Source organism: Suncus etruscus, chromosome X (genome assembly GCF_024139225.1).
Source record: "Suncus etruscus isolate mSunEtr1 chromosome X, mSunEtr1.pri.cur, whole genome shotgun sequence".
Taxonomy (NCBI): Eukaryota; Metazoa; Chordata; class Mammalia; order Eulipotyphla; family Soricidae; genus Suncus; species Suncus etruscus.
In genome coordinates this window covers 118,868,877-118,896,579 of record NC_064868.1, presented here as the reverse complement: position 1 = coordinate 118,896,579, position 27,703 = coordinate 118,868,877, and the positions used below count along the sequence as shown (strand labels likewise).

General features: G+C 36.9%; 1 protein-coding gene across 1 annotated transcript in view; it reads left to right on the top strand.

The window, feature by feature from the left end:
• DOCK11 (dedicator of cytokinesis 11) overlaps nucleotides 1-25,666 on the top strand; it is a 238,753-nt gene extending 213,087 nt beyond the window's left edge. Inside the window, exons 38-42 of the mRNA XM_049767019.1 lie at nucleotides 16,455-16,665; nucleotides 17,021-17,211; nucleotides 17,660-17,760; nucleotides 19,589-19,727; nucleotides 25,200-25,666. Coding sequence (XP_049622976.1) covers nucleotides 16,455-16,665; nucleotides 17,021-17,211; nucleotides 17,660-17,760; nucleotides 19,589-19,727; nucleotides 25,200-25,322 — 765 coding nt within the window. The 3' untranslated portion in view covers nucleotides 25,323-25,666. The remainder of the gene's footprint in view (nucleotides 1-16,454; nucleotides 16,666-17,020; nucleotides 17,212-17,659; nucleotides 17,761-19,588; nucleotides 19,728-25,199) is intronic.
• The last annotated feature ends 2,037 nt before the right edge of the window (nucleotides 25,667-27,703 follow it).

Genomic DNA, 27,703 nt, shown 5'->3' with positions numbered 1-27,703 from the left:
TTGTTAAAGTTTGAGTCTCATTATTTCATTATTGTTTTATTGGCTCAGATATTTAGTTCTGTCCTTTCTTAACACCACCAATGCACCTGAGACTACTTGGCTCCTGTTCCTGTCTCATATTTGTCTTTCTCCTCCTCTGCTCTAAATAGATTTTATTTTATTTTATTTTGGATTTTTGGTCCATACCTACTGATATGCAGGAGTCCTGGCTATGCACTCAGACATCACTCCTGGCTTGGGGGACCATCGGGGATGCTGGGGGATCGAACCACATTTCGTCCTGGGTCAGCAACATGGAAGGCAAAACACCATCGCTCCAGCCCCTAGATTTTATTTATTATAGAACTATGATTTATTAAGTTACTGATAGTTGCATTTAAACCTGCATTGTTCTAGCAGCAATCTCACCACCAGTATCAACTTCCCTCCAGCAGAGTTCCTAGGTTCCCTTCCTTACTACCCAGGCCAGCACTGTTACATGTTCATTTTCTTTCTTTCTTTCTTTTTGTTGACTTACCATGAAATACACAGCTACGGAGCTGTTGGTTGAGTTTCAGTTCTGCAATGGTCCAACACTCATCTCTTCACCAGTGTACTTTTCCTGCCCTGTGTCCCCAGTTTCCATCCTCCCTCCATCTGCTTCTGAGATACTATTCTTAAATCTCCTTTTTTTTCTTTTTAGGCACTGTTTGCAACATTTACTGAAGGATCATCATGCATAGTACTTTATCTCCTTTCAGCACCCAGCACTTCTCTCTTTAATTTTTATTGTCTTTGAGTATTATTCTCATACTATTCTTTTTTAATATCCAAAAACAGAGTGTGGTCATTCAATGTCTGTCCCTTTCCCTCTGACTCTTTTCAGTCATCATGATACTCGTGATGTCTATCCATGTATAAGCAAATTTTATGACTTCATTTTCCTAACAGCTGCATAGTATTTCATTGTGTAGCTGTATCACAGTTCCTTTAACCACCCATCTGTTTTCAGGCTTCTACGTTATTTCCAGATTCTGAATGTTGTGAATAATACTGAGATGAAAAGGGAGTGAAAATAACTTTTTTTGCATTCTATACTGCTGGGTAAAATGGAAGTTCAGTTTCTAGGTTTTTCTTTTGGAAGAATGCCCATATTTTTTGAAAAAGACTAGAACAGTTGACATTACCACCAGCAGTGAATAAGAATCCCTTTCTCCGCAGCAATGGTTGTTTTCATTCATTTTTCTGATGTGTGCCAGTCTCGGTGGTATGAGATGATATCTTATTATTGTATGTATGCTATGGGTTTGTAAGTGGCATTGACCTATATTGAGGAGAGTTTCTGCAATTTCCTGGGTTTTTTTGTGTTTTTTTTTTTTTTTTGGGGGCGGGTTGCCAAACTCAGCTATATTCAGGAGTAAGCCTTGACCTGCACTCAGGAATCACTCCTGGCAGGTTCAGAGGACCATATGGGAAGCCAGTGATCAAATTTGGGTTGGTTGTATGCAAAGCAAACACCCTACCCACTGTGCTATCACTCCAGTCCCAATTTCCATTTTATTGAGAGATTTTTATTTATCATGAACAGGTGCTGGATCTTGTCAAATACTTTCTTTGTGTCTACTGATATATTCATATTTTTATTTTTTAATTTTATTTCTATTGAAACCATTGTGATTTACAAAGTCCTTGATAATTGAGTTTCAGAATTGGGTCAATCCCACCACCAGTGGGACTCTCTCCACCGATGTTTCCCAATTATATTTTATTTTTATTGATATATTATATTGTATTTTGTTGAGGATCATTGCATCTTTGTTCATCAAGGATATAGGCCTGCAATTCTCATTTTCGTGGTGTCTGTCTGCTTTTCATATTAAGGTGATATTTGTGTTTGGGAATGTGTGTATTTTTCAAGTTTCCAGGAAAAGTCTGAAAAGGATTGGCAGTAGGTACCCTATAAAAGATTGAGAGAATTAACTAGTGAATCTATATGAGACTGGGCTTATGTTTGGGGAAAGATTTATATTTTAATTTCAATTTCTTTATAGTGATAGGTCTCTTCATGTATTCCAAATCATCTTGATTCAGTCTTAGGATGTTATAGGATCTAAGAATTTATCCTTTTCTTCTATATCTCTAGTTTTGTGGTATAAAGTTTCTGAAAGTACTTTCTGATGATATTTTGAATTTCTGTGATGTCTATTATGATACCTCCCCTTTCATTTCTGATTCATTTTATTAGGCTCACTCTCCTCTCTCTCCCTCTACTCCCTCTGTCTGACTTTCTTCATGAGTGCCTGCTAGTGCCTTAAAGTACCCCCTGCAGTCCTTCTTGTAAAAGATGATTTTGAATATATGAAGTTTCTGAATTATTGTTTAATCTATGAAATTGTGTATCATTCCTTCAAATCTGAATGAGTCTGGCTGAGTAAAAAATTCTTGGTGAGCATTCCATTTCATTGAATTTTTTTAACCCTATTCCATTACTGTCTTTAGGCTGTTAGGTTATCATTTGCTAAATCTTCTGTAAGTCTTAAGGATACTCCTTTGTATGTTTTTTTCCACTTTCACCTGCTGCATTCAGTATTCTATCTTTGTGGCTTTCATCATTTTAATCAGGATGAGTCTTAGAATATTTTTATTTGAATATCTTTTAGCTGGTACCCTCCAGGCTTTCTGGATATGGGATCATGCACTTTCCAGTTTTGGGAACTTCTAAGCAGTGATGTCTTTGACTGTTGTTTCTTCATAGGGTTTTTTTCCTCTGTCTTCTGGGATCCCGAGGATTCTTATATTGTTCCTCTTGAATTCATCCCAAAGTTTTCTTATCATCTGTTCATTTTAGGCTTTTTTATCTTTTGCTGTTGACTAGAAATTTTCTAGACCTCATCTTGGAGTGCACCTATTATGTACTCAACAGCTTTAAATCTCTTCATGAGTTTTTCAAGTGACTTTCTCATTTTGTTCTGTCATCTCTGTTTGTAGTTTTCTCATTTCTGCTCTCATATTCTCATGTGGTTTTGGCAGTACATTCCATTGTTAAACATTCCAAGCATTTTCATTCTGAAGTATTCTCCAAAGAGATATTATAGGGGGGTCACTATTTATTGAATCTTCAGAATTACAATCTACCCTGTCTACCTAGGGTAGGATCTGTGTTGCTTTATCCGTGTTTTATTTGGGGGGGGGGGTAATTTGGAGATGTGTCTTTTTTCTTGACTCCTAGTGTTCTCTCCCCTCACTGCCAGGGTTTTCCCTAAGTAATTTCTATGCACAGAGTGATATTATCTTGTGATTTCATGAGCAGGTGCCGTAGGAGGTTTGATCTGTGTATAGTGCCTCCTTTGACACATGGGCTGCTAGTATAAGTGTTCCCCCTCTGTGTCTAGCTTTTTATAGATTGGGTTTCAGTTCTGTTGTCATTGGCTTTGGAATTGGTATTTAAGTATGATCATTTTTTGTTTCTACTCTTCAACTGGTATGCCAGGTTCTGCAGGTTAGCTTTGACAAGAGGTGGGCTCTTCCCACCTTCCATGTACTCTGGAGCACTTCTCTGAAAAGTGTGCTCTTCTTGGCACAAGGCTGGTTCTGACCTATGTATGGCACCAGGATCTGTGAGTCAGCTCTAACTCGTGGTAGATTCTTCTCTCCTTCACTGTTCTCTGTGACCACCAGGGGAAGCACATATTTTGTATCCCCTATGTAAATATTTTATGCAAACTCTTGTAGGATACTATCCCAAGGAATAAATTAGAATGACTTCATATAGTTTAAAGTATAAGCTTGTTCCTTGGAACTTTATTTGCAATATCCAAATGTTGTACACCAGACTGTTTCTCTTAATGAGAAATTTGATCAAACATGTTTATTCATTGAAAACCAAGTTAATTACAATAACATAAAGCTATATTTTAAGTGTATTATAAAACATATGGCAGAAAATATATTGATTAACTACTTTCAAGTGCATAATTCAGTGACTTTGCCTTCATCCTGTGCACCTACTCTCTCCAAACTCATCTTTGGACCTCTTTTCCCTCATTTTCTTTTTTTAATTAAATAATTTTTATTTTGGCCAAAGCGGATTACAAATCTTTCATAGTAATATTTTAGGTACATAGTGACATTGAATCAGGGGCATTCCCACCAGCAGTGTTGTCCTCCCTCCACCCCTGTTCCCAGCATGCATCCCATATTCCCCTCCTTTGACACTTGTGCTGCTAATATAAGTGTTCCCCCTCTGTGTCTAGCTTTTTATAGATTGGGTTTCGATTATGTTGTCATTGGCTTTGGATTTGGTATTTAAGTATGATCATTTTTTTTATTTCTATTCAATGTTCATACACCTGTTGGTCTTGGTACCCTCCATTATTTCCCACTCAATTTGTGAGGCAGAACAAGATGGTTCAAGTTATGTGGTTCTGTTTGGAGGGAAGAAAAAAGAAAGAAAGAAAAATGGGGGGGTAAAAATAAAACAAAAAAAGAAACAGGAGGAGTCCTTCTAGAGGCTATAAATAACAGTTTAACAGAGGTCTGATTTTATCACCCAGGACGGAGCAAAAGTCTTCCAAACACCACGAAAGCACCACCAGGAGAGTAAATGAACCTGAACGGAGTCTATAGTTAATCCCATGACAATATACTCCAAGGTTGGAGAAACCCCATATCTCTTAGGCCAAGTGAATTCCTTTTCGAATGACCCCAATATTTACTGTGCAAGTGCAGGAGAGAATAAAAAGCAAAAAGCACAAAACAATTTTTATTTTTTATATATTATTTTTTATCTTCATTTATTATTATTATTTTTTATTTACCTATCTACTTTTTGTCGATTTCTTTGTTTTGGTGTGGTTATTGAAGTTGTTCTCCCCATTTATATTTTTTTCTCTTCTTTTCTTTCTTTATGTGCTCTGCCATATTTCTATCTCAGGACCATGGTTTTTTTGTTTTTTTGTTTGTTTGTTTGCTTGTTTTTGTGGTGCTTATTGTTATTGTTGGAGTCCTCACTGGATATTTGACACTTTTTTTTGTACTGTTGGGATGTTTCACCTTCTTTATCTCCTTTGTCTCTCAAACCGATGATGAGAGCCTCTAGAAGGATTCCGCCCATTTTCGGCACATTAGACTTTTACCCCAGTTTATTACTTTTCTCTTCTTCAAACAAAACCACATAACTTGAACTAGCTAGTCCTGCCTCCCAGTTAGAGGGGGAAATAAGGGAGGCCCCAAGACCAAACAGGTGCAAGACTACTAAGTAGTAAACTAGGTACAGAGAGAACCACATTTTCTAGCAGCCCCGGGGGTGAGGAAAGAGGATATGGGAGGTAGGACCAAAACAGAGGTGTAGGGAGGATAAATTGGTGATGGGAATCCCCCCTGATTTTATGTAAATATGTACCTAAAATATTATTGTCAACAATATGTAAGCCACTATGATCAAAATAAAAATTATATTAAAAAAGAAAAACATAAAAATCATACAAAAAATAAAACAAAAGAACCCGAAAAGCACCACAGCAATAAAGACAACAACCAAACAATAACCACGGTCCTGAAATAAAGACAAAACAAAGCACAAGAAAGAAAAAACAACAATAACAAAAAAATTAATTTGTGCTTTCTTTTGCATAGGCATAATAAATATTGGGGAGATTAGAAAGGGAATTCCCTTGGCCTAAGAGATAAAGGGTTTCTCTGCCCTTGAAGCATGCTGTCATAGGAATAAGTAATATTTCCTCATTTTTTGTCCCTTTGTTCGTCTTGCTTTTACTTTAGCTGGTTGTTACGCATGCTTGGAACATCATGCTAGGAATATCACCCATTGTGATTCCTGCCAGGGGTCTTATTTCTTCCTACAGTTTCACCCATCATTTTAATTTTGAGGGTCAGATAACTTTAGTTAATGGTGCTTACACACACACACACGCACACACACATGCACACACACACACACACACACACACACACACACTTGGCTGTGTGCCAAATATAGCACACTCTGTTGGATCTCAGAAATCCAAGCCACCAGGATCCTATTCAGTGCATATGGGCTGCTCTGGCGATTGCACTCATGGCTTCATGCTTATAAGGTATTCTTGCTAATGATCTGGGTGCTCACAGCTCCATTTTTTTTGTAATTGAAAATGTATCTCAATTAAAAATAGTCACTATTTCCTCTCCACTTAGCCTCTGAAAGCCACCATTCTGCTTTCTATTTTTGTAACTTTGACTGCTCTGAATGGCTCATGTCACTGGAACCATATGGTACTTGTACTCTTATTTTAATTAATAGATCATCTTCAAGGTTAATTCATATTTTAGCATATTATAGTTTTCTTCCCCTTTAAAGCTCATTAACTAACATTCAATTATGTATATACCACATTTTGTTTTTACAATTTTTTGCTCCATAAATGGACAGTTGGATTGCTTATGCCTTTTAACTGTTATGAATAATGCTGCTATGAACATGGGTATACAAATATTTTCTCAAGTCCTTGCTTTTATTTATTTGGGGTATGTCCCAGATGTGGAGTTGCTGAAACATACAGTAATTCAATATTTAATTTTTTGAGAAACCACCCTCATATGTTCCGTGGCAGCTATGCCAGATGTGAACAAATAATAATTTCACTTCTTCCTAATTTGCATGCTCTTTTTAATTAGTTGCTGTAAGACTTACAATTATGGCTAAAAATAGTGAAAACTGTTGTATCATTGGGTTTGGAGATACAGTGCAATGGGTAGGGCATTTAACTGGCACACAACCAATCCAAGTTTGATCACTGTCACTCTTTATGGGTCCTTGAGTCTCAGATCATTGATTCCTGAGTAATAGAGCTAGGAGTTATCACAGTCATCTACAAGATATTAAAAAAAACTTAGTAAGAGAATAATATCCAGAGACAATAGAATTGTTCAGAGGGGGATGCAGTTAGGACAGAGAAGAGACCACTGACAATAATAGTTGGAAATGATTGCTCTGGGCAAGAACTGGGAACTGAAAGGAAGTGATATGCTTAACAATATTGCAAACCATGGTGACAGAAAGGAACTAACTTGCAGGGGTCTCAAACTCGCGGCCCGCCGGCCGCAAACAGCCCTCAGTACAACATTTTGTGGTCCTGCCCTAGAGGAATCTTTTCTTGTTTTGTTTTGTTTTAGTTGTTTAGGTCACACCCCCCACAATGTTCAAGGCTTACTACTGACTTTGCACTCAAAGATCACCCCCGACTTTGCCTCCTGCGGCCCCCAGGTAAATTGAGTTTGAGACCTGTGATACTAAAGGGTGGGGAAGGGGAGAAAGACAAGGGGAGAGAGAATATAGAGGGGATGGGACACAAGAATATTACTGGGGAAATTAAGGTCAGGAAACAAGCTCTGGTGAAGGGATGGATGTTGGAACATTATATGACTGAAACTCTGTAGCAAGTCAGCCCCTGAAGAGGTTGACTGATGGAGGGATGGAGGATGAGGTCTTTCCCTTCCAGCTCGGAGCACGCGTCTGCCACCCTGTCTAGCCGACGGTTCTGAGGTGAAACGGCGGGTAAACAGCTCGCAGACAGTCAGCTCGTGGAAATATTCGTTTTATTCGGTGGACATGACTGAAGTCCAAAGACTCAGCTTCCGTTCCAGCCAAAAAAGCCCTGGCCTTCCACAGACCCTTGTTTTTATTCCCCAGAATCAGGTACCACCCAATGGTGGGATCAGATACCAACCAATGGTGGAAGCAGAATCAGGTACTACCCTAGGGTGGGGGCAGAATGCCAGGTCACTCCATAGGGTAGGGCACAATCACCAAATAGTTTAGGGTGAGTAACATAGTAATCCCCTAAAATATTTACATACACAACAAAACTCAACTAACAAAAATGTTTAAGTATATTACATGGTGTTTTCACAAATGTGTGTTTGAGAAACAGATGTATCCTTTCTTTGTTGCTGATCTCAGATGAAAATCTTTCCACATTTCCCCAACACATATGTATATCACTGTCAGTTTTTTAGTATCCCTTAATAAAATTGTGGAAATATTTTTATGTTCCAAGTGTCTTTTTATTATTAAACAAAGGTTGAGTTTTATTTAATTCTTTGCTGCATCAATTGTGAATCACATGGTGGGATTTTTTTCTTTTTCCTCTTGTGTTTTGAGAGGCCTACAGCCAACCATATTTGGGGGCTACTTTTGGTTTAGAGCATAGGAATCACCCCTGATGATGCTTATAGGCCTACACACAGTGTTGGGTATCAGATCCAGACTTCCTACCTGCAGAGGCTGTGCTCAGCCTATTGAGCTGTCCCTCTGATCCATTCTCTTCTTCTGTTAATGTGGCATAAATCACATCCATTTTGTGAGGAAAACCATCTTTTCATTCCAGAAACAAATCCCACTTAATAATGGTCTGTAATCCTTTCAATAGCAACCACATTAAGTTTGCTAGTATTCTAAGAGACTTTTTGAATTAGTGGTTTGTAAGTAATATTGGTTTCCACATTGTCTTTAAGGTTCCTTGATAGCATTGTAGTACCGATCTCACAGAATAATTTAGAAAGTGCTCCCCTGTTTTTTTTTGTTTTTTTTTGTTTTTTTACTGATTTTTACTTTTAATTATGAGAACAAAGATGCAAAGAAAGCGGACAAGGTAAAGTTACAGTGGAAGGACAATCACCAATAAACAGAATTTTCAGTAGTCCCATTGCTGATATCTTAACTTTGAACTTTGTCCCTCAAGCCCCCAGATTGTAGTACATAATATTTCTTAGCAGCATACAAAGCAATCTAAAGACATAAAACTTATGTAACTCCTTAAACATTGAAGGCAAAGTACTTTTTAACATTTCCATGAGCATGCATATTAGTTTAAGTTAATCTCAAAAGTTTAAGTGGGTTGTTTTTCTTAAGGAGTAGAGTCAAAGGAGCACAGTAAAAACGGTGTTATAGTGGCAATTATTGTTTGCATAGGCCCACCAAAATATGAGGGACATAGAAAGGAAAAGCTTTGGCCTAAATACAAGGAGACCCTACCCCTGAAGTTTCATGGCATAAGACCAACTCTAGGCTCCAGGCAAACCAGTTTGTCCAATCCAGGTCATTGTCTGTAGTGCCAATACACTTTTATTTTTCACACAGTCTCTGTTGTTGGTATCATGTTTCTGTATTAAAGATCCTGGAATCTGCATATCCTATATTGCAGTCAGAATGGTGCAGAGTGTCCTCACAACTAAAGGGCAATTCAGAGAACCCTGTCCTGTAAGCAGGTCATTGTTGTTGTCAAGTCTTCTTAGTGTTAAGGGAAGTCTCTTTTGAGCAGGTTTATGTCAGAGCCATGGTAGGGTCTTCCCTGATAGAGGATTGCTTCCAGGTGTTCTTATAAAAGACCTTGAATGTTTCGTAGATAGCTTCCCTGGTTCAGGGGTGAATGGAGGATGCCCATTCTTCTGAGGCCTGTGCCAGGTCATTATATCAATGTTCAGGGTGTAAGGCCTGTATGTATGTATTGTATGTATAGTATTTTCCCATTTTAATGTGCTTATGCAAACAAGGAACAATGCCACGTGGCGTTATCGGCGCATATAGGGGCCATAAGAACAAGTCCAACAATCCCCATGACAATCATAAGCATTAAATTGAGGGACTCTTCCACCAAAATTCCTTATTGAACAGCTCACAAAGAGAAGACAAGATAAAAAGTGGGTAGAATCGTCACGGTAAAAGAATATTTAGAAAGAGTTATAGCTGTTAAAGAAAATACACATAAATATTCAAAAGACATATGTGTCCATTTTATGTCCATTGAAATAGTTGGGGATTGTTAAATCCAATGCACGACTTTGGTCCGTGATTAGAACTGTGTAGTACTTAAGTTAGAAAGGGTCAATGTGAGGTACTGATGGTTGGGGGTGAGAGAGTTAAGGAGTAATAATGAACTTTATAAGGGTGTGCGAAAGGGCAGAATCTGTTGGAGCAGGAGGTCGGTCTTGGTGCCTAACAAATTAAAGAACTGAGGGTAAAGAGGGTTAATTAAAGGGAAGATAACGAATCCGGATTGGGAGATGAGGGAGTAGAAGGGGCTCTGGTGTGGAGGAGGGGAAATATATCAGAGGGGCTATATATATATTGTATAGATGAATTGTTTATGGATTAGGCTTGGTAGTCAGAGAGCACCACTGTATAGGAAGTCACATCTACATATACACTGATTTTAGAGACCTATTTGAATATTATCCTCTAAATCTAGGGAATTCCATTTTTTCCCTAGAAACAGTCGAGAATTAAGAACATTTTTGGGGGCCCAGAGAGATAGCACAGTGGCATTTGCCTTGCAAGCAGCTGATCCAGGACCAAAGGTGGTTGGTTCGAATCCCGGTGTCCCATATGGTCCCCCGTGCCTGCCAGGAGTAACCCCTGAGCAATGCCGGGTGTGGCCCAAAAACCACAAAAAAAAAGAACATTTTTGGGTGTTGTTAAAAAGTATATATGCCTGTGCATGCACGCTTTTGAAAATGAATACTAGTAAGAAGAGAACTCCTGAATGGGGTCCAGTCTGGTGTGGGGGGATCTCAGTCCCCTGTACTAAGTGGTCATCCCAGGGGGCCTATGGCTAGCTGTCCTGCCCAGAGCCCCTAACATACCAGCTGAAGAGAAACAGAAGAACTGGCATGTGGGGTCTTCTGGGTGCAGCCCCTGCCTCTGTAGTTTGTGGATGCATAGGGAGGAATTTCTCTCCCCCCTCCCCCCAGGGCCTGATTAACCAGGCGTGGCCCTGAAGACCTGTCTGGCGTTCCCCCAGTTTTTTTGTTTTGTTGAAAAGTTTGAGAAAAATTGGTGATAATCATCCTTTAAGTGTTAGATTTTACTAGGAAAGAATTAAGCCCAAAGGTTTTCTTTCTTGGATTGTTTTGATTGTTTCAAAATCTTTACTAATTAGAGTCCTATTTCTTCTTGGTTTTAGTATTGGAAAATTTTGTATATCTCAGAATTTGTTCATTTCACCTAGGTTATCTTAACTTGTTGGCATACACTTGCACATAATAGTCTCGTTTACCTATTTTTATTTCTATAGAATTGGTGATAATGCCCACATTTTCATTCTTGATCTTAGTAACTTGTTCTTTTTTTATCAAAGTAAATGTTGGGGTTACCCTATCAATGTTTAGGTAATATTTCTAGTCTGATACTCAAGAGACATTCCTGATTGTACTAAAATGGGAAAGCAGTTGTTCTAACCCTCTAAGCTGTCTCCTCAGACCTTGAGTTTTCTTTATTTTCTTAATCCATCTAGTTATCTAGTTAAAATTTTATCAGCTTTGTTGATATTTTTTGAAAACTTTACCTAGTCAATTTCCCTACCCCTTTTCAAATATTTTCTTTATGTTTGCCATCCTATTTTCCATGTTTCTTCTAGCATCTTTACACATCATTTAAAAACAAGCTAAGGACTATGGCGATAACTCAGGGGTTAAAAAGTGTTTCCCCCCCAAAAAAAATCAAAAACAAAAAGTGTTTGCCTTGCAAATAACCAACCCTGGTTCCATTGCAAACACTTTTGGTAATTTGAGCAGTATCTTGAGAATGATTCCTGGGCAGAGAGCAAAAATGATGACTGAGCAAAGAGCCAGAAGATAGCCTTGAGCTATCTTCTGAGTAGATATTGTCCATCTAACAAAATAAGCTACTAAGTCTTAATGTATTAAGTTATGTAGAAAACAAAATGTAGACTACCATGACAAAGTTATGATAATTCTGATATTTAGACTAAAATTTTAAATCATTTTTGCTTTATTATATCTTGCAATATTACAAAATTTCAGGAGGATAGTTTCAGACCACCATTTGTATATAATTCTTACTATACCGACCACCAAAGTTCAAAATATCTTTGTAAGTTCAGAAGACTTCATCTATTCCTGTTATACCCCCTTCTTCTTATCATCTGGTAACTATCATAGTTTTCACAGGTTTAGTTTTGTTGTTTTTTTGACAATTTATTTGCTTTAGATACATGTATTCCATGTAAGAACCAAACAATCTCATTTTTATCTTTATGACTTATTTTATGTAACATAATCACCCATCTAATACCTGGTTATTGTTATTGAGTATATCTACCACAGCATCTTTATCATTAATAGACTTTTAGATCGATCCTTGTTTCTTTTTTTTTTGTAAGTCAGAGGGAGAAAGATGCAGAATGGTTTCACTCATCTATGGGTTTTAAGAAAAATGAAAGACATTTTTAACAGTATCTCGATCCTTGTTTTAACTACTGTGAATTATGTTGCTATAAATATAGTAGTACAAATATTCCTTCAAATTAGCAATTTAATATCTTTTGGATAAATATATAGGAACAGTTATAACTGTATCATAGTATTTAAAATCTTAATTTTTTTCAGGACTCTCAATACCATTTTTCTTAGAGGCTATGCCAGTTTATAATTCCACCAACAGTAAGACTAAAGTTCGTTTTTTGAAGTGATGATGGAATGTCACTTTACAGTTTAATTTTTTAATTAAAATTTTATTTAAAGAATTGCTATAACATTATTGATAGTTACATTTTAGACAAACAATATTTCAACATCAATTCTGCCACCAGTCTCAACTCCCATTATTAGTGTTCCCATATTACATATATATACATATACAGATGCAAGGAATGATGAAATATAGTTTGTGCAACCTGAATGGAACTAGAACCATACAACATCACCATTCACCCCACCTTACCCTGCCAACACCATTTCTTTCCTGCGACCTTGACAGGAACTTTACAAAGTGTGGTGCTTGCAACTCATAGCTCATATTTTTAGTGTTATTGATTCTGTGTTTTGGATTTATAGGTGTACTACTCTACCATATCACCAATAAGACTCAACCCCTAATCTCTATTTCCCCATTATATCTCTTTCTCATCATATTTCCTGTCTTGATTTATTTTCTTCTCTGTAATTCTCCTTAAACTCTTGGGTCAAGAGTGAGCTAGGAGGTTCTGCTTTTCTATATTACATTTCCTCATCCAGTTTTTCTGTATACTGCAGGTAAGTGAGGCCATCTTGTGTTTATCTTTATTCTTCTTTATTACATCACTCAACATGATATCTTCTAGTTCCACTCAGGTTGCACAAACTATATTTCATCATTCCTTGCATCTGTATAGTATTCCATGTGTATACACATATGCATAATTCATTCATCTGTCATTGGACATCTAGATTGATTCTATATCTTTGTTATTGTACTAAGTATAGCAATGAACAATGGTATACATACATCCTTTAGAATGAACTTTTTTTTTTGGCTTTTGGTCCACACCCAGCGGCACTCAGAAATCACTCCTGGCAGGCTCAAGGGACCACACGGGATGCTGGGGATGAAACCAGGTCCATCCATGTCTTCTGTGTGCAAGGCAAATGCCCTACCACTATGCTATCACTCCAGCCTATAGAATAAACATTTTTAAATCCTGTGTGTAGATAATACAAGAGCAGAATAGTTGGGTCATTTGACACTCAATTCTGAGTTTACTGAGTAGTCTCTCCTTGCAGTTTTCCTCAGGGATTGAACCAAATAATATTCCCATTAGCAGTGGATGAGAGTTCCTTTTATTTTTTACCACATCCTATCAGCACAGATTGTTTCTACTATTCTTGATATGTGCCATTTTCCTCGGTTTGATATGATATCTCCTTGTTGCCTTGATTTGTATTTCTCTAACAATAAGTGATGCTGAGCACTTTTTTCTTGTGCCTACTGGCAATGCACTTGTCTTCCTCTGAGAAGTGTCTATCATTTCCTTTCTTCCATTTATTTGTAGGGCTTTAAAAATATTTTTCTGTTGATCTTTGTGAATACTTTATATATCCTGGGTATCAACTCTTTATCTTATGTGTTGAATGCAAGTATGTTTTCCTAGTTAGCTGTCTTTTAGTTTTAACATGTTCTTCTTTTTTCATTCAGAAACTATTTTGATGTAGTTTTTGTTTTCTTGGTTTTGTATCAATCCTTTATCTGATGTGTTGAACACAAATATGTTTTTCTAGTTAGCTGTCTTTTAGTTTTAGCCTGTGCTTCTTTTGCCATGTAAGAACTCTTTTCAATAGTCTATTATTTTTGCCTTTGCCAATGGCATTACTTTTGTGTAAGGTATGAGATATGTTCCCAGCTTTAATTTCTTACATATAGTTATTCAGTTTTCCCAGCATTGTTTGTTAAAGGGGCTATCTTTTTTTTTTTTGGTTTTTGGGTCTCATCTGGCAGTGCTCAGGTGTTACTCCTGGTTCCATGCTCAGAAGTCGCTCCTCGCAAGCACGGGGGACCATATGGGACGCCGGGATTCGAACCGATGACCTTCTGCATGAAAGGCAAACGCCTTACCTCCATGCTATCTCTCCGGCCCCTAAAGGGGCTATCTTTATTCCATTTCATGTTCACAACTCCTTTATTAAAAATGAACTGTCCATTTTTATGAGGATTTTGTTATTGTATATACAATTCTGATCCATTTATCAGAAAGCCTATTTTAGTTTATGTACTGGGCAGTTTTAATCACTATAGCTTTATGATATAGTTCCAAATTAGGTAATGAGATACCTCCATATTTCTTATTTTTCAATATGGCTTTGGTTATTCATGGTCTCTTCTGATTCCATATAAACTACTATTAACTTTTCTAGGTCCTTGAAAAATGTCATTTGAATTTGGATGGGAACTGTATTGAATCTATATAGTAGATAGGTGTTTTGTTTAAGTATATTTTGTTTGATACTTTTTGGACCGCTTCAATTTGCTTCAATTTGATCTCTCCAGAAATCTGGAAAAATCCAGCTCTTTTTCCCTTTACTTTTTCCTCTACATCTATTATCTTTCACAAATCTTACATTCTCTTCCATTCACTTACTTCTCTGTTATCACTTCACTATTGGTGATGGTATTCTATGATCAGTATCAACTGATATGATCCTCTACATTTTTAATTCTGTTCCTGTAACTATTATATTTTTAACTACTTCAGTTCTACTCATATACACTTTTTTTTATACCCTGGATCAGTTCATCTTTGAGTTGATTGAATATTTCTTCCAGTTGATTGCTTAATTTCTATAAACTTTGCATGGAACATTGATTTAAATTCCAAATTGATGGTGTTTGGGGCTATATTTAAGCTCAATAATTTGCTGATATTGTTCTCCCTGTTTGTCAGAGCATGGGAATTTCTTCCCCTGTTTTTTTCTTAAAGATTTGTAGATGCTGTGGTTTGACATTTAATCTATTTTGTTTTTTTTTCCAGCAAGGTGTTTCTGTTAACCTAACAATTTCTGTGCCCATAAGATACTATTTAATGGCCCTAAAGTTGAATATCTAATAATCCCATTTGAACAGAGGGTTATTATGGAGGTATTTGATGCAAGATATCAAAAACAACCATTCTTAGAGTTGGTGGGAATGAAGGGGTGAACTTGTCATATCCACACTGTGTAGTTTTTGACTCAAGAACTGGGCAGTGTCAACTTCCTGGGAACCCAGGCAGAGGTCACAAACAGTGCTGGGTCAGTGTGGCTGGAATAGGGTCATAGTTTCTAATCTTCAATTTAGATAACAATTCTAGATATTTGCATAACTGGCTTCCTCTGCCTCAACCCAATTTAGTAATTATGAGTATTTGCACTAGTTTCTAGACTAGGGTTCCATTCTAAGACCCAAAAAGGATACTATAGGACTCTGAACTCATTGCAACCCTACATTTTTTTTACAAAGTTTTCTTCTTCAAATAGTTCCTTTTCTCCCTGTGTCTTGATTAATTCCATTAAAGAGACTTATATGTGTTTTAGCTACCTATGGATACAATAAAGTTTGGAAGTGTTTCCACTTCTGTTTTAGAAAATATGCTTTAACCAATATATTATTTACCTCTGTATCTTTTCTGTGGGCTTTATTTGCACTGTGCATTATTCCTAAATCCCCTCTTACTCATCTTTGTGTTCTGGCAGTTACTCCTCTTCACTAAACATTTGTCTCCCTTTCTCCATATCATTTGTGAAATAGAATAATTAGCCTTTCTTATATCTGTGTCATTAAGGGGTATTTCCACAACAGAGGCCATTGGATCCTGAGGCATACATACTAAGTTTGAACCCTAAAACTACATGACCTCGCTAGCCCAGTGTTACTATATTTTTAAGGAATCAGATTATAAAAAATAGTTCATTGTGATTTCCATTGGATCACTGTATCTACAATAAAAATGAATTCAAAGGACATACATGAAAATTGCTATATGATGGACTATGATTATGTTCATCTTGCATTTCTAAAATATCTGAATAGATTTGTGTAGCTTATTTATCATCAGAAAATATATATCTTTGAAGATTATTACAAAGAGTGGTCTCAACTGACCTCAGAAAAGTTCATAGCATACCCCTATTCACTTTATCTTTTGGTTAAATAACAAAACTTCATTCTTTTATAGGTAAATGCCAAGGAGCTTGACCCCAAATATGCTCATATCCAAGTAACGTATGTAAAGCCCTACTTTGATGACAAAGAACTCACGGAAAGAAAAACCGAGTTTGAAAGAAACCATAATATTAGCAGATTCATGTTCGAGGCTCCTTATACATTATCAGGCAAAAAGCAAGGCTGTATAGAAGAGCAGTGCAAACGCCGTACAATCTTGACTAGTAAGTAGGACTCTGTATAAGTTCTTGTTTGATTTGTTTCTTGAGATACACACCAGTAGCATTTGGCCAGCAGGAAACTAGCACTAAAATACAGCCACTTATTCATCTTTTACTGGTCAGTAATTGACTTACACAAACATGGATGTGTTATCAACCACACTTTTCTTGTATGTAATTCCTGATTGTTCAGAGCTGTCCCTGCTAGAGTTTCTCCCTCAATCCTGAAGTTAGAAGATGAACTATAATACCTAGAGCCAGCCTGGGAGAATGAGACACAAGGGTTTTTTTTTATCTTTACATGACTAAACCAATGGTTTTTTTTTAAGACACTAAATAAATCTTAACATTTCCTTAGCTTCAAACTCATTTCCCTACGTGAAGAAGAGGATCCCAATAAACTATGAACAGCAGATTAATTTGAAGCCGATTGATGTTGCTACCGACGAAATCAAAGATCGAACCACAGAACTGCAAAAGCTTTGCTCTTCTGCTGATGTGGATATGATTCAGCTCCAACTGAAATTGCAGGGCTGTGTTTCAGTGCAGGTAGGATAGCAGCCTATCATTTCACATAGGTATGAAATGATTATTGATATTTCTCTTGCTTTCACCAGGATACAGAGCCACATTCATTGTCATTGTGTGCTCTGCTTTGACTATATACAAAACCTCTCCCTTGTTCTTTGATTAATTCGTTAAAGAAATGATATCCTCTGTCTTTTACGTTTGTGTTATGTCTGAGAAGCTCAGCAAAAAAACTGCTGTCTGTAGCCAAGCCCTCTATTTACTCATCAGCAATCATTAATGAATTTATTAAACTATCATCTCAGTTATTTGCCTTTAGTCAATCATTTAAAAGAAACTGAGTAAGAATCATAAATACGTTCCTCAGATAAGAATTTTTAATGTATTTGGAGTTTTTAAGTAAAGGAGAGAAATGCACGAATTGCTTTTAGATTACAATCTGATAACTCATTTTTCCTTCTTGTTTAAGGTCAATGCTGGACCATTGGCATATGCGAGGGCTTTTTTAAATGACAGCCAAGCCACCAAGTATCCACCTAAGAAAGTAAATGAGTTGAAAGACATGTTCAGGTAATTGGTTTTATAGAGTAGAGCTCATTTTCTTCCATTTTTCCATTTTCTCCTAAAATCAACATATCCACCAAATGGTGTCTCTCAAAAAGCGTTTTCTCTATTCTCTTTTATGTTTATTTCTTTTGTTGTTATTTGTGAATTTATTTTATTTTTAAATAATATATTTAAGCACTATGATTACAAACATGATTGTTATTGGGTTTCAGTCATAAAAAGAACACCTCTTTCACAAATGCAACCTTCCCATCACCAATGCCCCCCTTTCCCTCCTCCCCTACCCCCTGCCTATATTCGAGACAGGCATTCTACTTCTCTCACTCATTAACATTGTCATGATAGTTGTCAGTGTACTCATCTCTCTCTTTTATGTTTAAGTTATTATTTAAATAATAACCATGTGTTCTCCTGGCTGCTAGATATTAACAATGTCCTCGTGACCCAAGAAATAAAACATAACAACTTTCTTTGGATAATGTTGTATCCAAACCTACATTCATCATATGATTTCCTCTTGTGCCCGATTGACCCTGTGTTTATAGCATTTCAGACCAATTAGGAATGGAATAAAAGTGAACCTGACAGGGTTGGCTACAATCCCTTGTATTCTGTGTTTGCACTTCCACTTTGATTCTGCCTTGTCTAAAACTTACTACATCTTATAAAATGTGGGTTACCTTATATACTGAGGAAGGTATGAATGGTTTTGTGTCATAAAGACTCTTTTTAATAGATAGTTTCCATTTAGGGGCCAAAGAAATAATACAATGAATCAGGTGCTTGCCTTGCACATGACTGACTGAATTCAATCCCCAGAACCCCATATGTTCCCCTGCACCTGCCAGAAGTGATCCCTTCGAATATAGTAACTGATAAGCCCTAAATAAAACCAGGTGTGGCCCTAAAACCAAATACAAAAAAACCACCCAGAGGTTTTATTTCCTGTGTAATGAAATTCCATTTCCATTTCCATATCTGTATAATATTGACTCAGGAGAAAGGTCGCAACTGTTACCTTTATTCACTGTTATGCCCAGTTTATTTTGTTTCATTTTCCTGTTTGTTATCAGCTGTTCCAGGTTGCAGACTAACCAATATTCATTTGCCAGCATGTATTAATTCTGAAATGCACAAAGAGCCTGTTGCTATGATAATTTTAAAGCACAAATGGGCATTGAGGTACTTTGTTTTCTTAGAATCTAATTATGGACTTTAAATTCAAACCTATGAAAGGATGGAAAAATGCTGTCATCAACCCTGAATAGTTCATCAATTCTGGCCACTCTTACCAGCCCTGAACAGATTTTTCACATGTCCAGCATCCAGTGCTATTCTAAACACATAAAAGACCCCAATCAATAACTTTGTAAATAAATGGCTTTTTTTCTTACAGATGTACGTTAATGTTAACCATCTCAAGGAAATAACTGTGCAAATGGGTTTTTGAGATGCTGTATGTTTGCTTTGGGGGTTATGATTTTTCTTAGGGGCTTTTGTGCTAGGGACTACTCTCGGCACTATGTGGCATCAGGAATTAAACCAGACCTCCTACATGCAAAGCATATACTCAGCATGATGAGTTTTCTTTCTCTGCACACCACCCCAAATGTTATGTTTTGAACAAGGTTTTGAAGCAGGAAAGAGACTGGAGGGGAAAGATGGAAAAGGGAGGGTACTTCTTTGAGATGATAAAGATGTGGTAAACAAAGGCGTATTGAAAAAAATGAGGACTTGAACCTTCTTTCTCCTTGGCAAGGCATACAATATCAATCTGATAGTTAACGAAACCTTCGGGGACTAATAACAAACCTTTGCTCTTCATGTACAGGAAGTTCATACAAGCATGTAGCATTGCCCTGGAACTAAATGAGCGGCTAATAAAAGAAGATCAAATTGAGTATCATGAAGGGCTGAAGTCAAATTTCAGAGAAATGGTGAAAGAATTATCTGACATTATTCACGAGCAGGTAAGTATTAGTGTGGTTGCAAAGGAAAACATATTACTTAGCAAAATGTGTACCTTGGAATTGCATTACTTTGCAATTAGCGTTAGTATTTGAGAATGCACTTATAATATCTTTCGTCCTTTAAATGAATTAATGGAAATTGAATTTGAAGCAATTACCTAAAGCCGTTTTCAAAGCAATTATCAGTAATAAGCCTTTTTGTTCTTTTTGCTATTATGATACTAGATATGATATGATATGATATGATACTAAGCATGTCTGAATGATCTGCTGTAAACTTAAATATAAAGTCTTCCCAAAAGGCCCCCAGAGAAATAAGGTAGTTGACTTAGTCACCAGGCCCCTAAGTGAATTTCTTTTAACTTGGATGGAAGAAACTAAATACTATCATTTTATTGAGATCCAAAAGGATTTCCAAAATTTAGGAATTGTCTTCATTCCTGTGATACTCTCTACGTGACTTTTCACTTAATTATTTTAATATCTTAATACTATTATGAAGGGAGAGGAGGAGGAGGAGCTCAACCCCAGTCCCTGCTGGGTGTGAGCCATGGAGTATAAAATAATATACCATGAGTGAGACACTTTAATAAAGACAAAAGCAAAGTTACTAAAGATAAATAGCATACTGTTCAGAGTGACATAGTCAAGTGACCTCCAAAGAAAATGTATTTTTTTTTAGTTTTTCTGTGACAACTGGGGTGCTCAGGGGTTTCTCCTGTTTCTGTACTCAGGAATTACTCCTGGCAGTGCTCAGATGCCGGGGATCAACCTCGGGTCTGGTGTGTGTAAAACAAGCACCCTACCCTCCTTATCTAGCATTTATAGAGATGTTTTTTATAGCACACTTCTGGGCTTCTTTAGTTAAAAAACATCTGGGTTTTAGAGACTAATTAGTCATGGAACAGGGAGAGCAGTAGATGTGTAGTCAATTCTGGGAAGGAAATAAATTCTTAGATTGTTAAATTGTTAGAAAACATCCTAAGTTGGGGCCAGAGTGATAGGATAGCAGGTAGTAAGCTTGCCTTGTCACCAACCAACCTAGGTTTGATCCCTGGTACTACATATGGTCTCCTGTATACCACCAGATGTAGACCAAAAACTCAAAAAAAAGCTAATCCATTAGCATCATGATAAAACAAAATAATTTGGATAGATCATAACATGTTCTAAGCAAATCATATAAACATAGTAAAATGTTCATTAAATAATTTAAGCTTCTCTCTGGATGGAAGTACTGGACCCAATTCTGATATTTGAGTGCAGATACATAGGCTGGATATTTTGGTAGGCTGAACTGGTGAAGTGGGGTTGTCCAAGCCAATTCTTGGAACTGTGGCCCACAATTGAGCAATGCCTGGGCCTCCAGAGTCTCCTAGGCACCGCTGGTTATCTTAGTCAGAATGGTCTTAGTGTGTTAGACTTTTGAAATGGGAACATAAATGAGGAGCCTTTTCAGGAGCCCCCTTCACATTGGGAAAAAGTCATAAGGTGAAAGCCTGGCCCTCGTGTGAATGAACCTCTTAAATTTATTATAAAAGTCTTCTTCATTGTCTTAATAGTGAAAACACCCCCAGAAGATAAAGATTTGCTTTTGTAACTGCAAATTCTCAGTTCTTGCAAAATTAAAACTCTTAAAGAGAGGAGCTGGAGTGATAGCACAGTGGTAGGGCTTTTGCCTTGCATGCAGCCGATCCAGGACGGACCAGGATTCGATCCTCAGCATCTCATATGGTCTCCCGAGCCTGCCAGGAGTGATTTCTGAGTGCAGAGCCAGGAGTAACCCCTGAGTGCCACCAAGTGTGCCCCCCCCAAAAAAAAAACCTCTTGAAGAGAAACAGAAAATCTGCATCTCTTTAGAGAACACATTATTCAAAAAGATTCTAGAAAGGAGAATCTAGTTTCTCCCAGTGTCAGATTTCTGGGAATGCTCAGAGGCACTTGCAGATCAGACTGACATACAAAGAATGTGCTTACAAACAGGCCAGCCATATTTGATGTCCTGAGAATTGTAGCATAATGGTGGAAAAAAGAAATAAAAATTTTAGAAAAACACAAACTCATTGACTAAAACAAGCTATGTCTCTGAATTGCTTTGGTATGCTTTTTGCTAAGAAATTAAGAATGAGGTGGCCAGAGCTGTGGCACAAACAGTAGGTTGTTTGTCTTGCACACGCTAATCCAGGATGGATGTGGGTTCCATCCCCCGGCGTCCCATATGGTTCCCCAAGGCAGGAGCAATTTCTGAGCACATAGCCAAGAGTAATCCCTGAGCATCACTGAGTGTGGCTCAAAAACAAACCAAAAAAAAAAAAGAAATTGAGAATGAACTATAGGGCCGGAGAGACAGCATGGAGGTAGGGCATTTGACCTGCATGCAGGAGGACGGTGGTTCAAATCCCGGCATCCATATGGTCCCCGAGCCTGCCAGGAACAATTTCTGAGTGTAGAGCTAGGATTAACCCCTGAGTGCTACCGGGTGTGACCCCCCCCCCAAAAAAAAAAACAAACAAGCAAAATGAACTATAAAAAACAGTTACATTTATTGCACCAAGTGACCAGGAGTCTAATTTTCCAACCATTGCCTCTTTTTAGTATGATCAGCCAGAATTCAGTCATCTGTTTAATCTCTTTACATAACCCCTTCCCATTCTAAGCTTGTTGGCTTGGGGAGCCTAGAATTGGGGTACAGGTTGTTCTTTTTTTTTTTCTTGGCATCTTTGCTCAAGTTGGCCAACTTAGGGTTAATGCCAACAATTCTGAGATAGCTCCTTTTCACATCACAGCTTCCAGTGACCTTTTTTTTCCCTCTTTCCATGAGCAGCAGGATGATTGGAACTCAAAAGGTAGAGAACTATCCCACATCATTTCATGTCTATATTTCAAGTCCAATCCAGGAATCTAGGAGAGAGCAAAGTATTTCACTATGCTGATGCTGACTTTTTCCCAAAGAGTCTGCACAGTTTGTTACTACATACTCTCTCTAGTTCATCATTTCTGTTCTTCAGGAACTATTAAAAGCAAACAAACCCAGGGAAAAACTATTTCTTCATAAAAGATAAAAAAACAAGTATACACATTGTTAGAAGCCAATGTTTACAATATTAGAGTCATGTAATTTACATGACCTAGCCTTGAACTCTTAAATTACTCAAACTGAGAAAATTATTCAATGTACTGCCATTATTGTAATCAGTGTGTTTAAAGCAATCATTTTTATAAGATTCTAATTCTTCCTGAAGCCTGGATTTTATAGGTCAGCTATCCTATTTCCCACAGGTCTCTCTGTTAACTCCCATAAACAGTAGTTATTGTGTTCAGTCATAAAGACACACAGTTTAGATCATTACATATTGAGAACTAACGAGGAAATCTCTAGTTTCTGTTGGCTCAAATTTCTTTAAGTTATCTATCCTTTTCCCATGCTTTACATCTTGGTACATCCTCCTTTAGGCAACTATTAACTTTATAGTGAACATTTTTGAATTAATGTTTTCTAGTAGTTTCCCAGAGCCATTTTTTTTAGTAATATGCTCTAGTAACCTCGTTTTCCAAAGGAAAATAGAAGATAACATGTGGGCTGAAGAGATAAAACAGCAGGAGGGGAAGTTGCCTTGTACATGACCCAGGTTCTGTCCCCTGCAACCCTTTTGGTTCCTTGAGCCTGCCAGGATTAATTCCTGTTCACTCCCTAATGTGACCCCAAACAAGAAAAAATAGTATATAATTGCATGCTGAAATAAGGATTATTATGTGGCACACTTTAACTGCTTACTTGTGAAAAAAAGCTGTGGTCTAGTGTTCTCTGTTACAGTACCTCAAAATATGAAGTCCTCATAAAAGTTCAGGTTTTGACTTCTGATTTTATTTTACTTTTTTGTATTTGGGAAAGGCAACATTCCCAGTGGTAGGTAGTAGGGTACACCTGGGTCATGCCCAGATGTTCAAGAAAGTATGTGGTATATCAGGGATGGAACTTAGGGCCTTCTGTATACTTGGCTTGTGCTCTTATCACTGAAGCCTCATTCCTGGCCCCAAGCCTTTCACTTTTGAGAAGAATATTTTAGTATCTTAAATTTATTCTTTGCAAATATTTTGTTAGAGTAAGTTTGTGGTCATCTTGGGGGATCATCTGTTTGATATATTTTCTCTTTTCCACAATGATACCCCCGGTTTTGTGTCCTTTTTTTGGTCCTTTTTCTGTTTTTGAACCATACTCACACCCAGTGGTGCACAAGGGGCTCTTCCTGGTTTGTGATCAGGAGTGACCTCTGTCTGTGCTCCGGAGAATCATATGTTGTGCTGGGGATTCGCATAGAGGTGTCTCCATACAGGGCAACCCTAACCCTAACCTCACCTCATCTCCTATATTATCTCTTCAGTAGTGAGTCATCTCTTAAACTTTGACTTTACTATCAGATTTGTGACATGAATGTGATTTTTTATGAGAAAAACCTTTCATTTTTCTGTAGAATTATTTGTAGCAATATCAGTGATGTAATTATTAGTATCACACTAGTCCAATTTGTAGACTACTATAGAAGTTCCAGGGTTAATTTTAAAATTAATGAATGCTGAGGCCTTACTTGGGACCATGACGTAATACAAAGGTGTGATGTACATTGTTTTCTTCCATAAACTGCAACCAGAGATCATTTTTGATGGGGCTAAGAGACAGGACTTGCTTTGCACATGAATGAAAGGTTTGATCTCTGGTACCACAGGTCTCTTCCTCCCCCAGAACCCTGCCTGGTGTGATCCATGAGCACAGAGCCAGGAGTAAGCCCTGAAGCAATACTAGGTGTGACCCCCCCAAAAAAAACAAAACAGAAATAATATGATATTGTTTGTGATAACACAAAATGGGTAATAAAATTTTATATAGAATGAATAGGTGCCTCGATATACTTCTGGAATATAAAATTATATTTTACATGTATAAAGTTCATTTCCAGGCAATTTTTTATTATCAGCTACTTATGCAATTATATAATTGCAGGACATCTTTCCAAATCCATTCTAAGGACTTTTAACTTCATTTAGTATCATTAGTTTCCGTGTTTCCAGGGAGAGGAGAGTGGGCACTTACATATTTGAAATCCCCTACAAGTGATCCTGAAAATCATTCTGTTAAAGATAATTCATAAGTGTATAACCAGGAGGCTTGTTAAAGCACTTATTATATGTTTTAAGAGATTTCATTACCTCTCATTTTTTTGCTGAACTTTGCAATTTACAATCTTTCCTTTATCTTTATGAGTAACCCAATCTTTTTTGCTTTTTTGCTATGCCGCCCTTGTAACACAGCTTTGAAGACTTAAGTAGGTAATGTTTTTCTTTGCTCTTTCTGCCATTTTAAATAGCTATGTGTCAGTGATAAATTGAATTGTGCCTGTAATTTCACATACAGATACTTTTGGGGGCAGTCGCGTTTTGATTTCATGATAAACATACGGATTTCTCTTGTTTTAGATATTACAAGAAGACACTATGCATTCTCCCTGGACGAGCAACACATTACATGTATTTTGTGCAATTAGTGGTACATCGAGTGACAGAGGCTATGGTTCGCCAAGATATACTACTGAAGTCTGAAGATGTGCAGGTGTGAAAAGATGCCAAGACTGACCTTTCTCAGGAATATCCAGAGATGTGTAAATGTTGCAATTTGGAGACTTGTACATGGAATGTTTCGTCCTGACATCAAAATGTTCATGCTGTTTCAAACAGGGTGCTTACATTTGTGTAAATATTTAAGCAATTTGAAAGTGCCTGGAAAATTGCACCACTGTGCTTGGTTTGTACTTTTTAAGGTAAATCTATATACTGAGTAAGAGCTCAAAACATTAATTCCATTTGCTTTGTTATTGCTTAAAATAACCCTGGAACTCTGTGAAATTGTATAATGAAATACAATAAAAGGCAAAACTTATTTGCAATTAGAAGTGAAGGAAAATACTTTTGAACTAAGTCTTTTCTTGATGGATAGCTCAATTTGTTATCTTACTGATACAGATTAAAATATTGATAACATTTCTGTAGGATCAGGGATACTTAAAATGGGAATGATGACTTTAGATCTGGCCTACGTACGAGGCATCAAGGTTGGACTAATGGGAGCAAAAACATTATTTAACACGGAAAATTTCACAAGAATAGACATAGAAATCAATACAACACGTACAATTCCTTTCAAGTGTTGAGCTGCTAATCCTAGTTAATCTGGTTGACCTCTTTGTGACACAAAAGATGATTCATTCATTTTGGTGTTGGTTTTTTAGCTAGCAACTCTCGTTGCCAAAGTTTCATCAGTTAGATGTTCTCTCTTTAATGCTCAGCAAAACACTTCCATGAATTTTCAGTCAGCACGTCCATGCTACTTCGACACTTGAGTGTTCAAGTCTGAAGTAAACATTCTATAAGGATGAATTTCTACAGGCTGAAAGAAAGGTATTAAAGCATTTTGATCTAATTTGATGTTCCCAGCTTTTCTGGGATCAGGAGATTTGCCCACCACCAGAGAGTTGAGGATTGTATTTCTACTGTTAAAGTCTATCTAAATAAAGACTTATCAATCTATCTAAAGACTATCTAAATAATTGCAAAAGAAACCAAAAGGTGAACAACTTAACATTGAATTATCTGTATTATTTTGGCTGCCTTTCATGAACATTTTATGTTCTAGACTTCTCTTTCTTAGGCATTTAAGCCTATATTACAGACAAAAACAAAATAGCAAACACTGAAACATATGGGTTACATGAAACCTTATCTTTTTCATATTTGGATTGGAGTAAATCCTATAGAGCTGGCACTTCTTGGGTATTTTTCTTTACATATAATTTTAAGTTATCAGGTAATTTAATGGTTCATTGAAGGTGACTTTTATATTCTTAAAAGGAATATGGAAGTATTTCAGATGCTTTATTTTTCCAACAGAACCACAGAACTTGAATCATCCTGTTCTGCTCATAAATTGAGGCATCATCAGGGAGTGTAACTTATAGAGGTATTTTAATCTTTAAAGTGGTGACTTGTAATCAGTATGTCTAAGGAGCCATTGCTAGATTGAGAATTGCCAACTGAGAATGAGACATTTTTGGAAAATGCCAGTGTTCTGTTTTTTAAAAAATGAGGCCCTATCTCATGCCCACAGCACAATGTTACATATTTTATAAGTATAATAAATGGTTCCTACCCTTAAAAATCTTCCATTAATGTTGGGGATTAATATGTAAATGAAATTAAATAATAAGAAGAATAGTTGAATATTAGATTGACAAATGAATGGCACACTCCACTGCTGTAATAGCATTCAAGAAAAGAGCGGTCACTATCACTTCTCACATGCAAGAATACTTTAAAGATTAAAAGTTAACCCTGAACAGATTTTACAAGATGGGAAGATATTCTAGCAGGAGCAACATTGAAATTAAAGGTTCAGAATAATTAGTGGAAGCTTATAGCATAATGGGAAAGCCAATTTTATTCAGACAGTGGTAGACCAATCAAGAAAGAACATGTGGACTTACATTTTTATAAATTTTTGAATGTCAGGCCAGTAGTATTTGAAACTCTGCAAACATGGGGAAACAAGTCAAGTTTTTAAACAGAGGTTACTTGAGTAGAGGAATTAGAAAAATAGATTTAGTGTTTCATTATGTTGTTAAATATATTTGAAGCAGAAAAAGATAGAAATATGGCAAGTAGGCAGCCACTGCAACCATCTAAGTATAACTCCATAAGAGCCTATATCTGAACTAGAAGGGAGAAGAGGGGACAAGTCATATGTGAAAAGACTCAACATAGTTTATTGGTAACCAAGAAAAGAAAATGCAAAAGTTTAAGATAATTTTGTGATCAGTCACCTGTGATTTTTCCAGATGGCACAGTTTCACTAGACTGATTTAGTCATTGTCATTTCCAGGCTAAGTGCTGTAGGTTGGAGAACAAGGTATGCTTGCCTGGAGAAAATA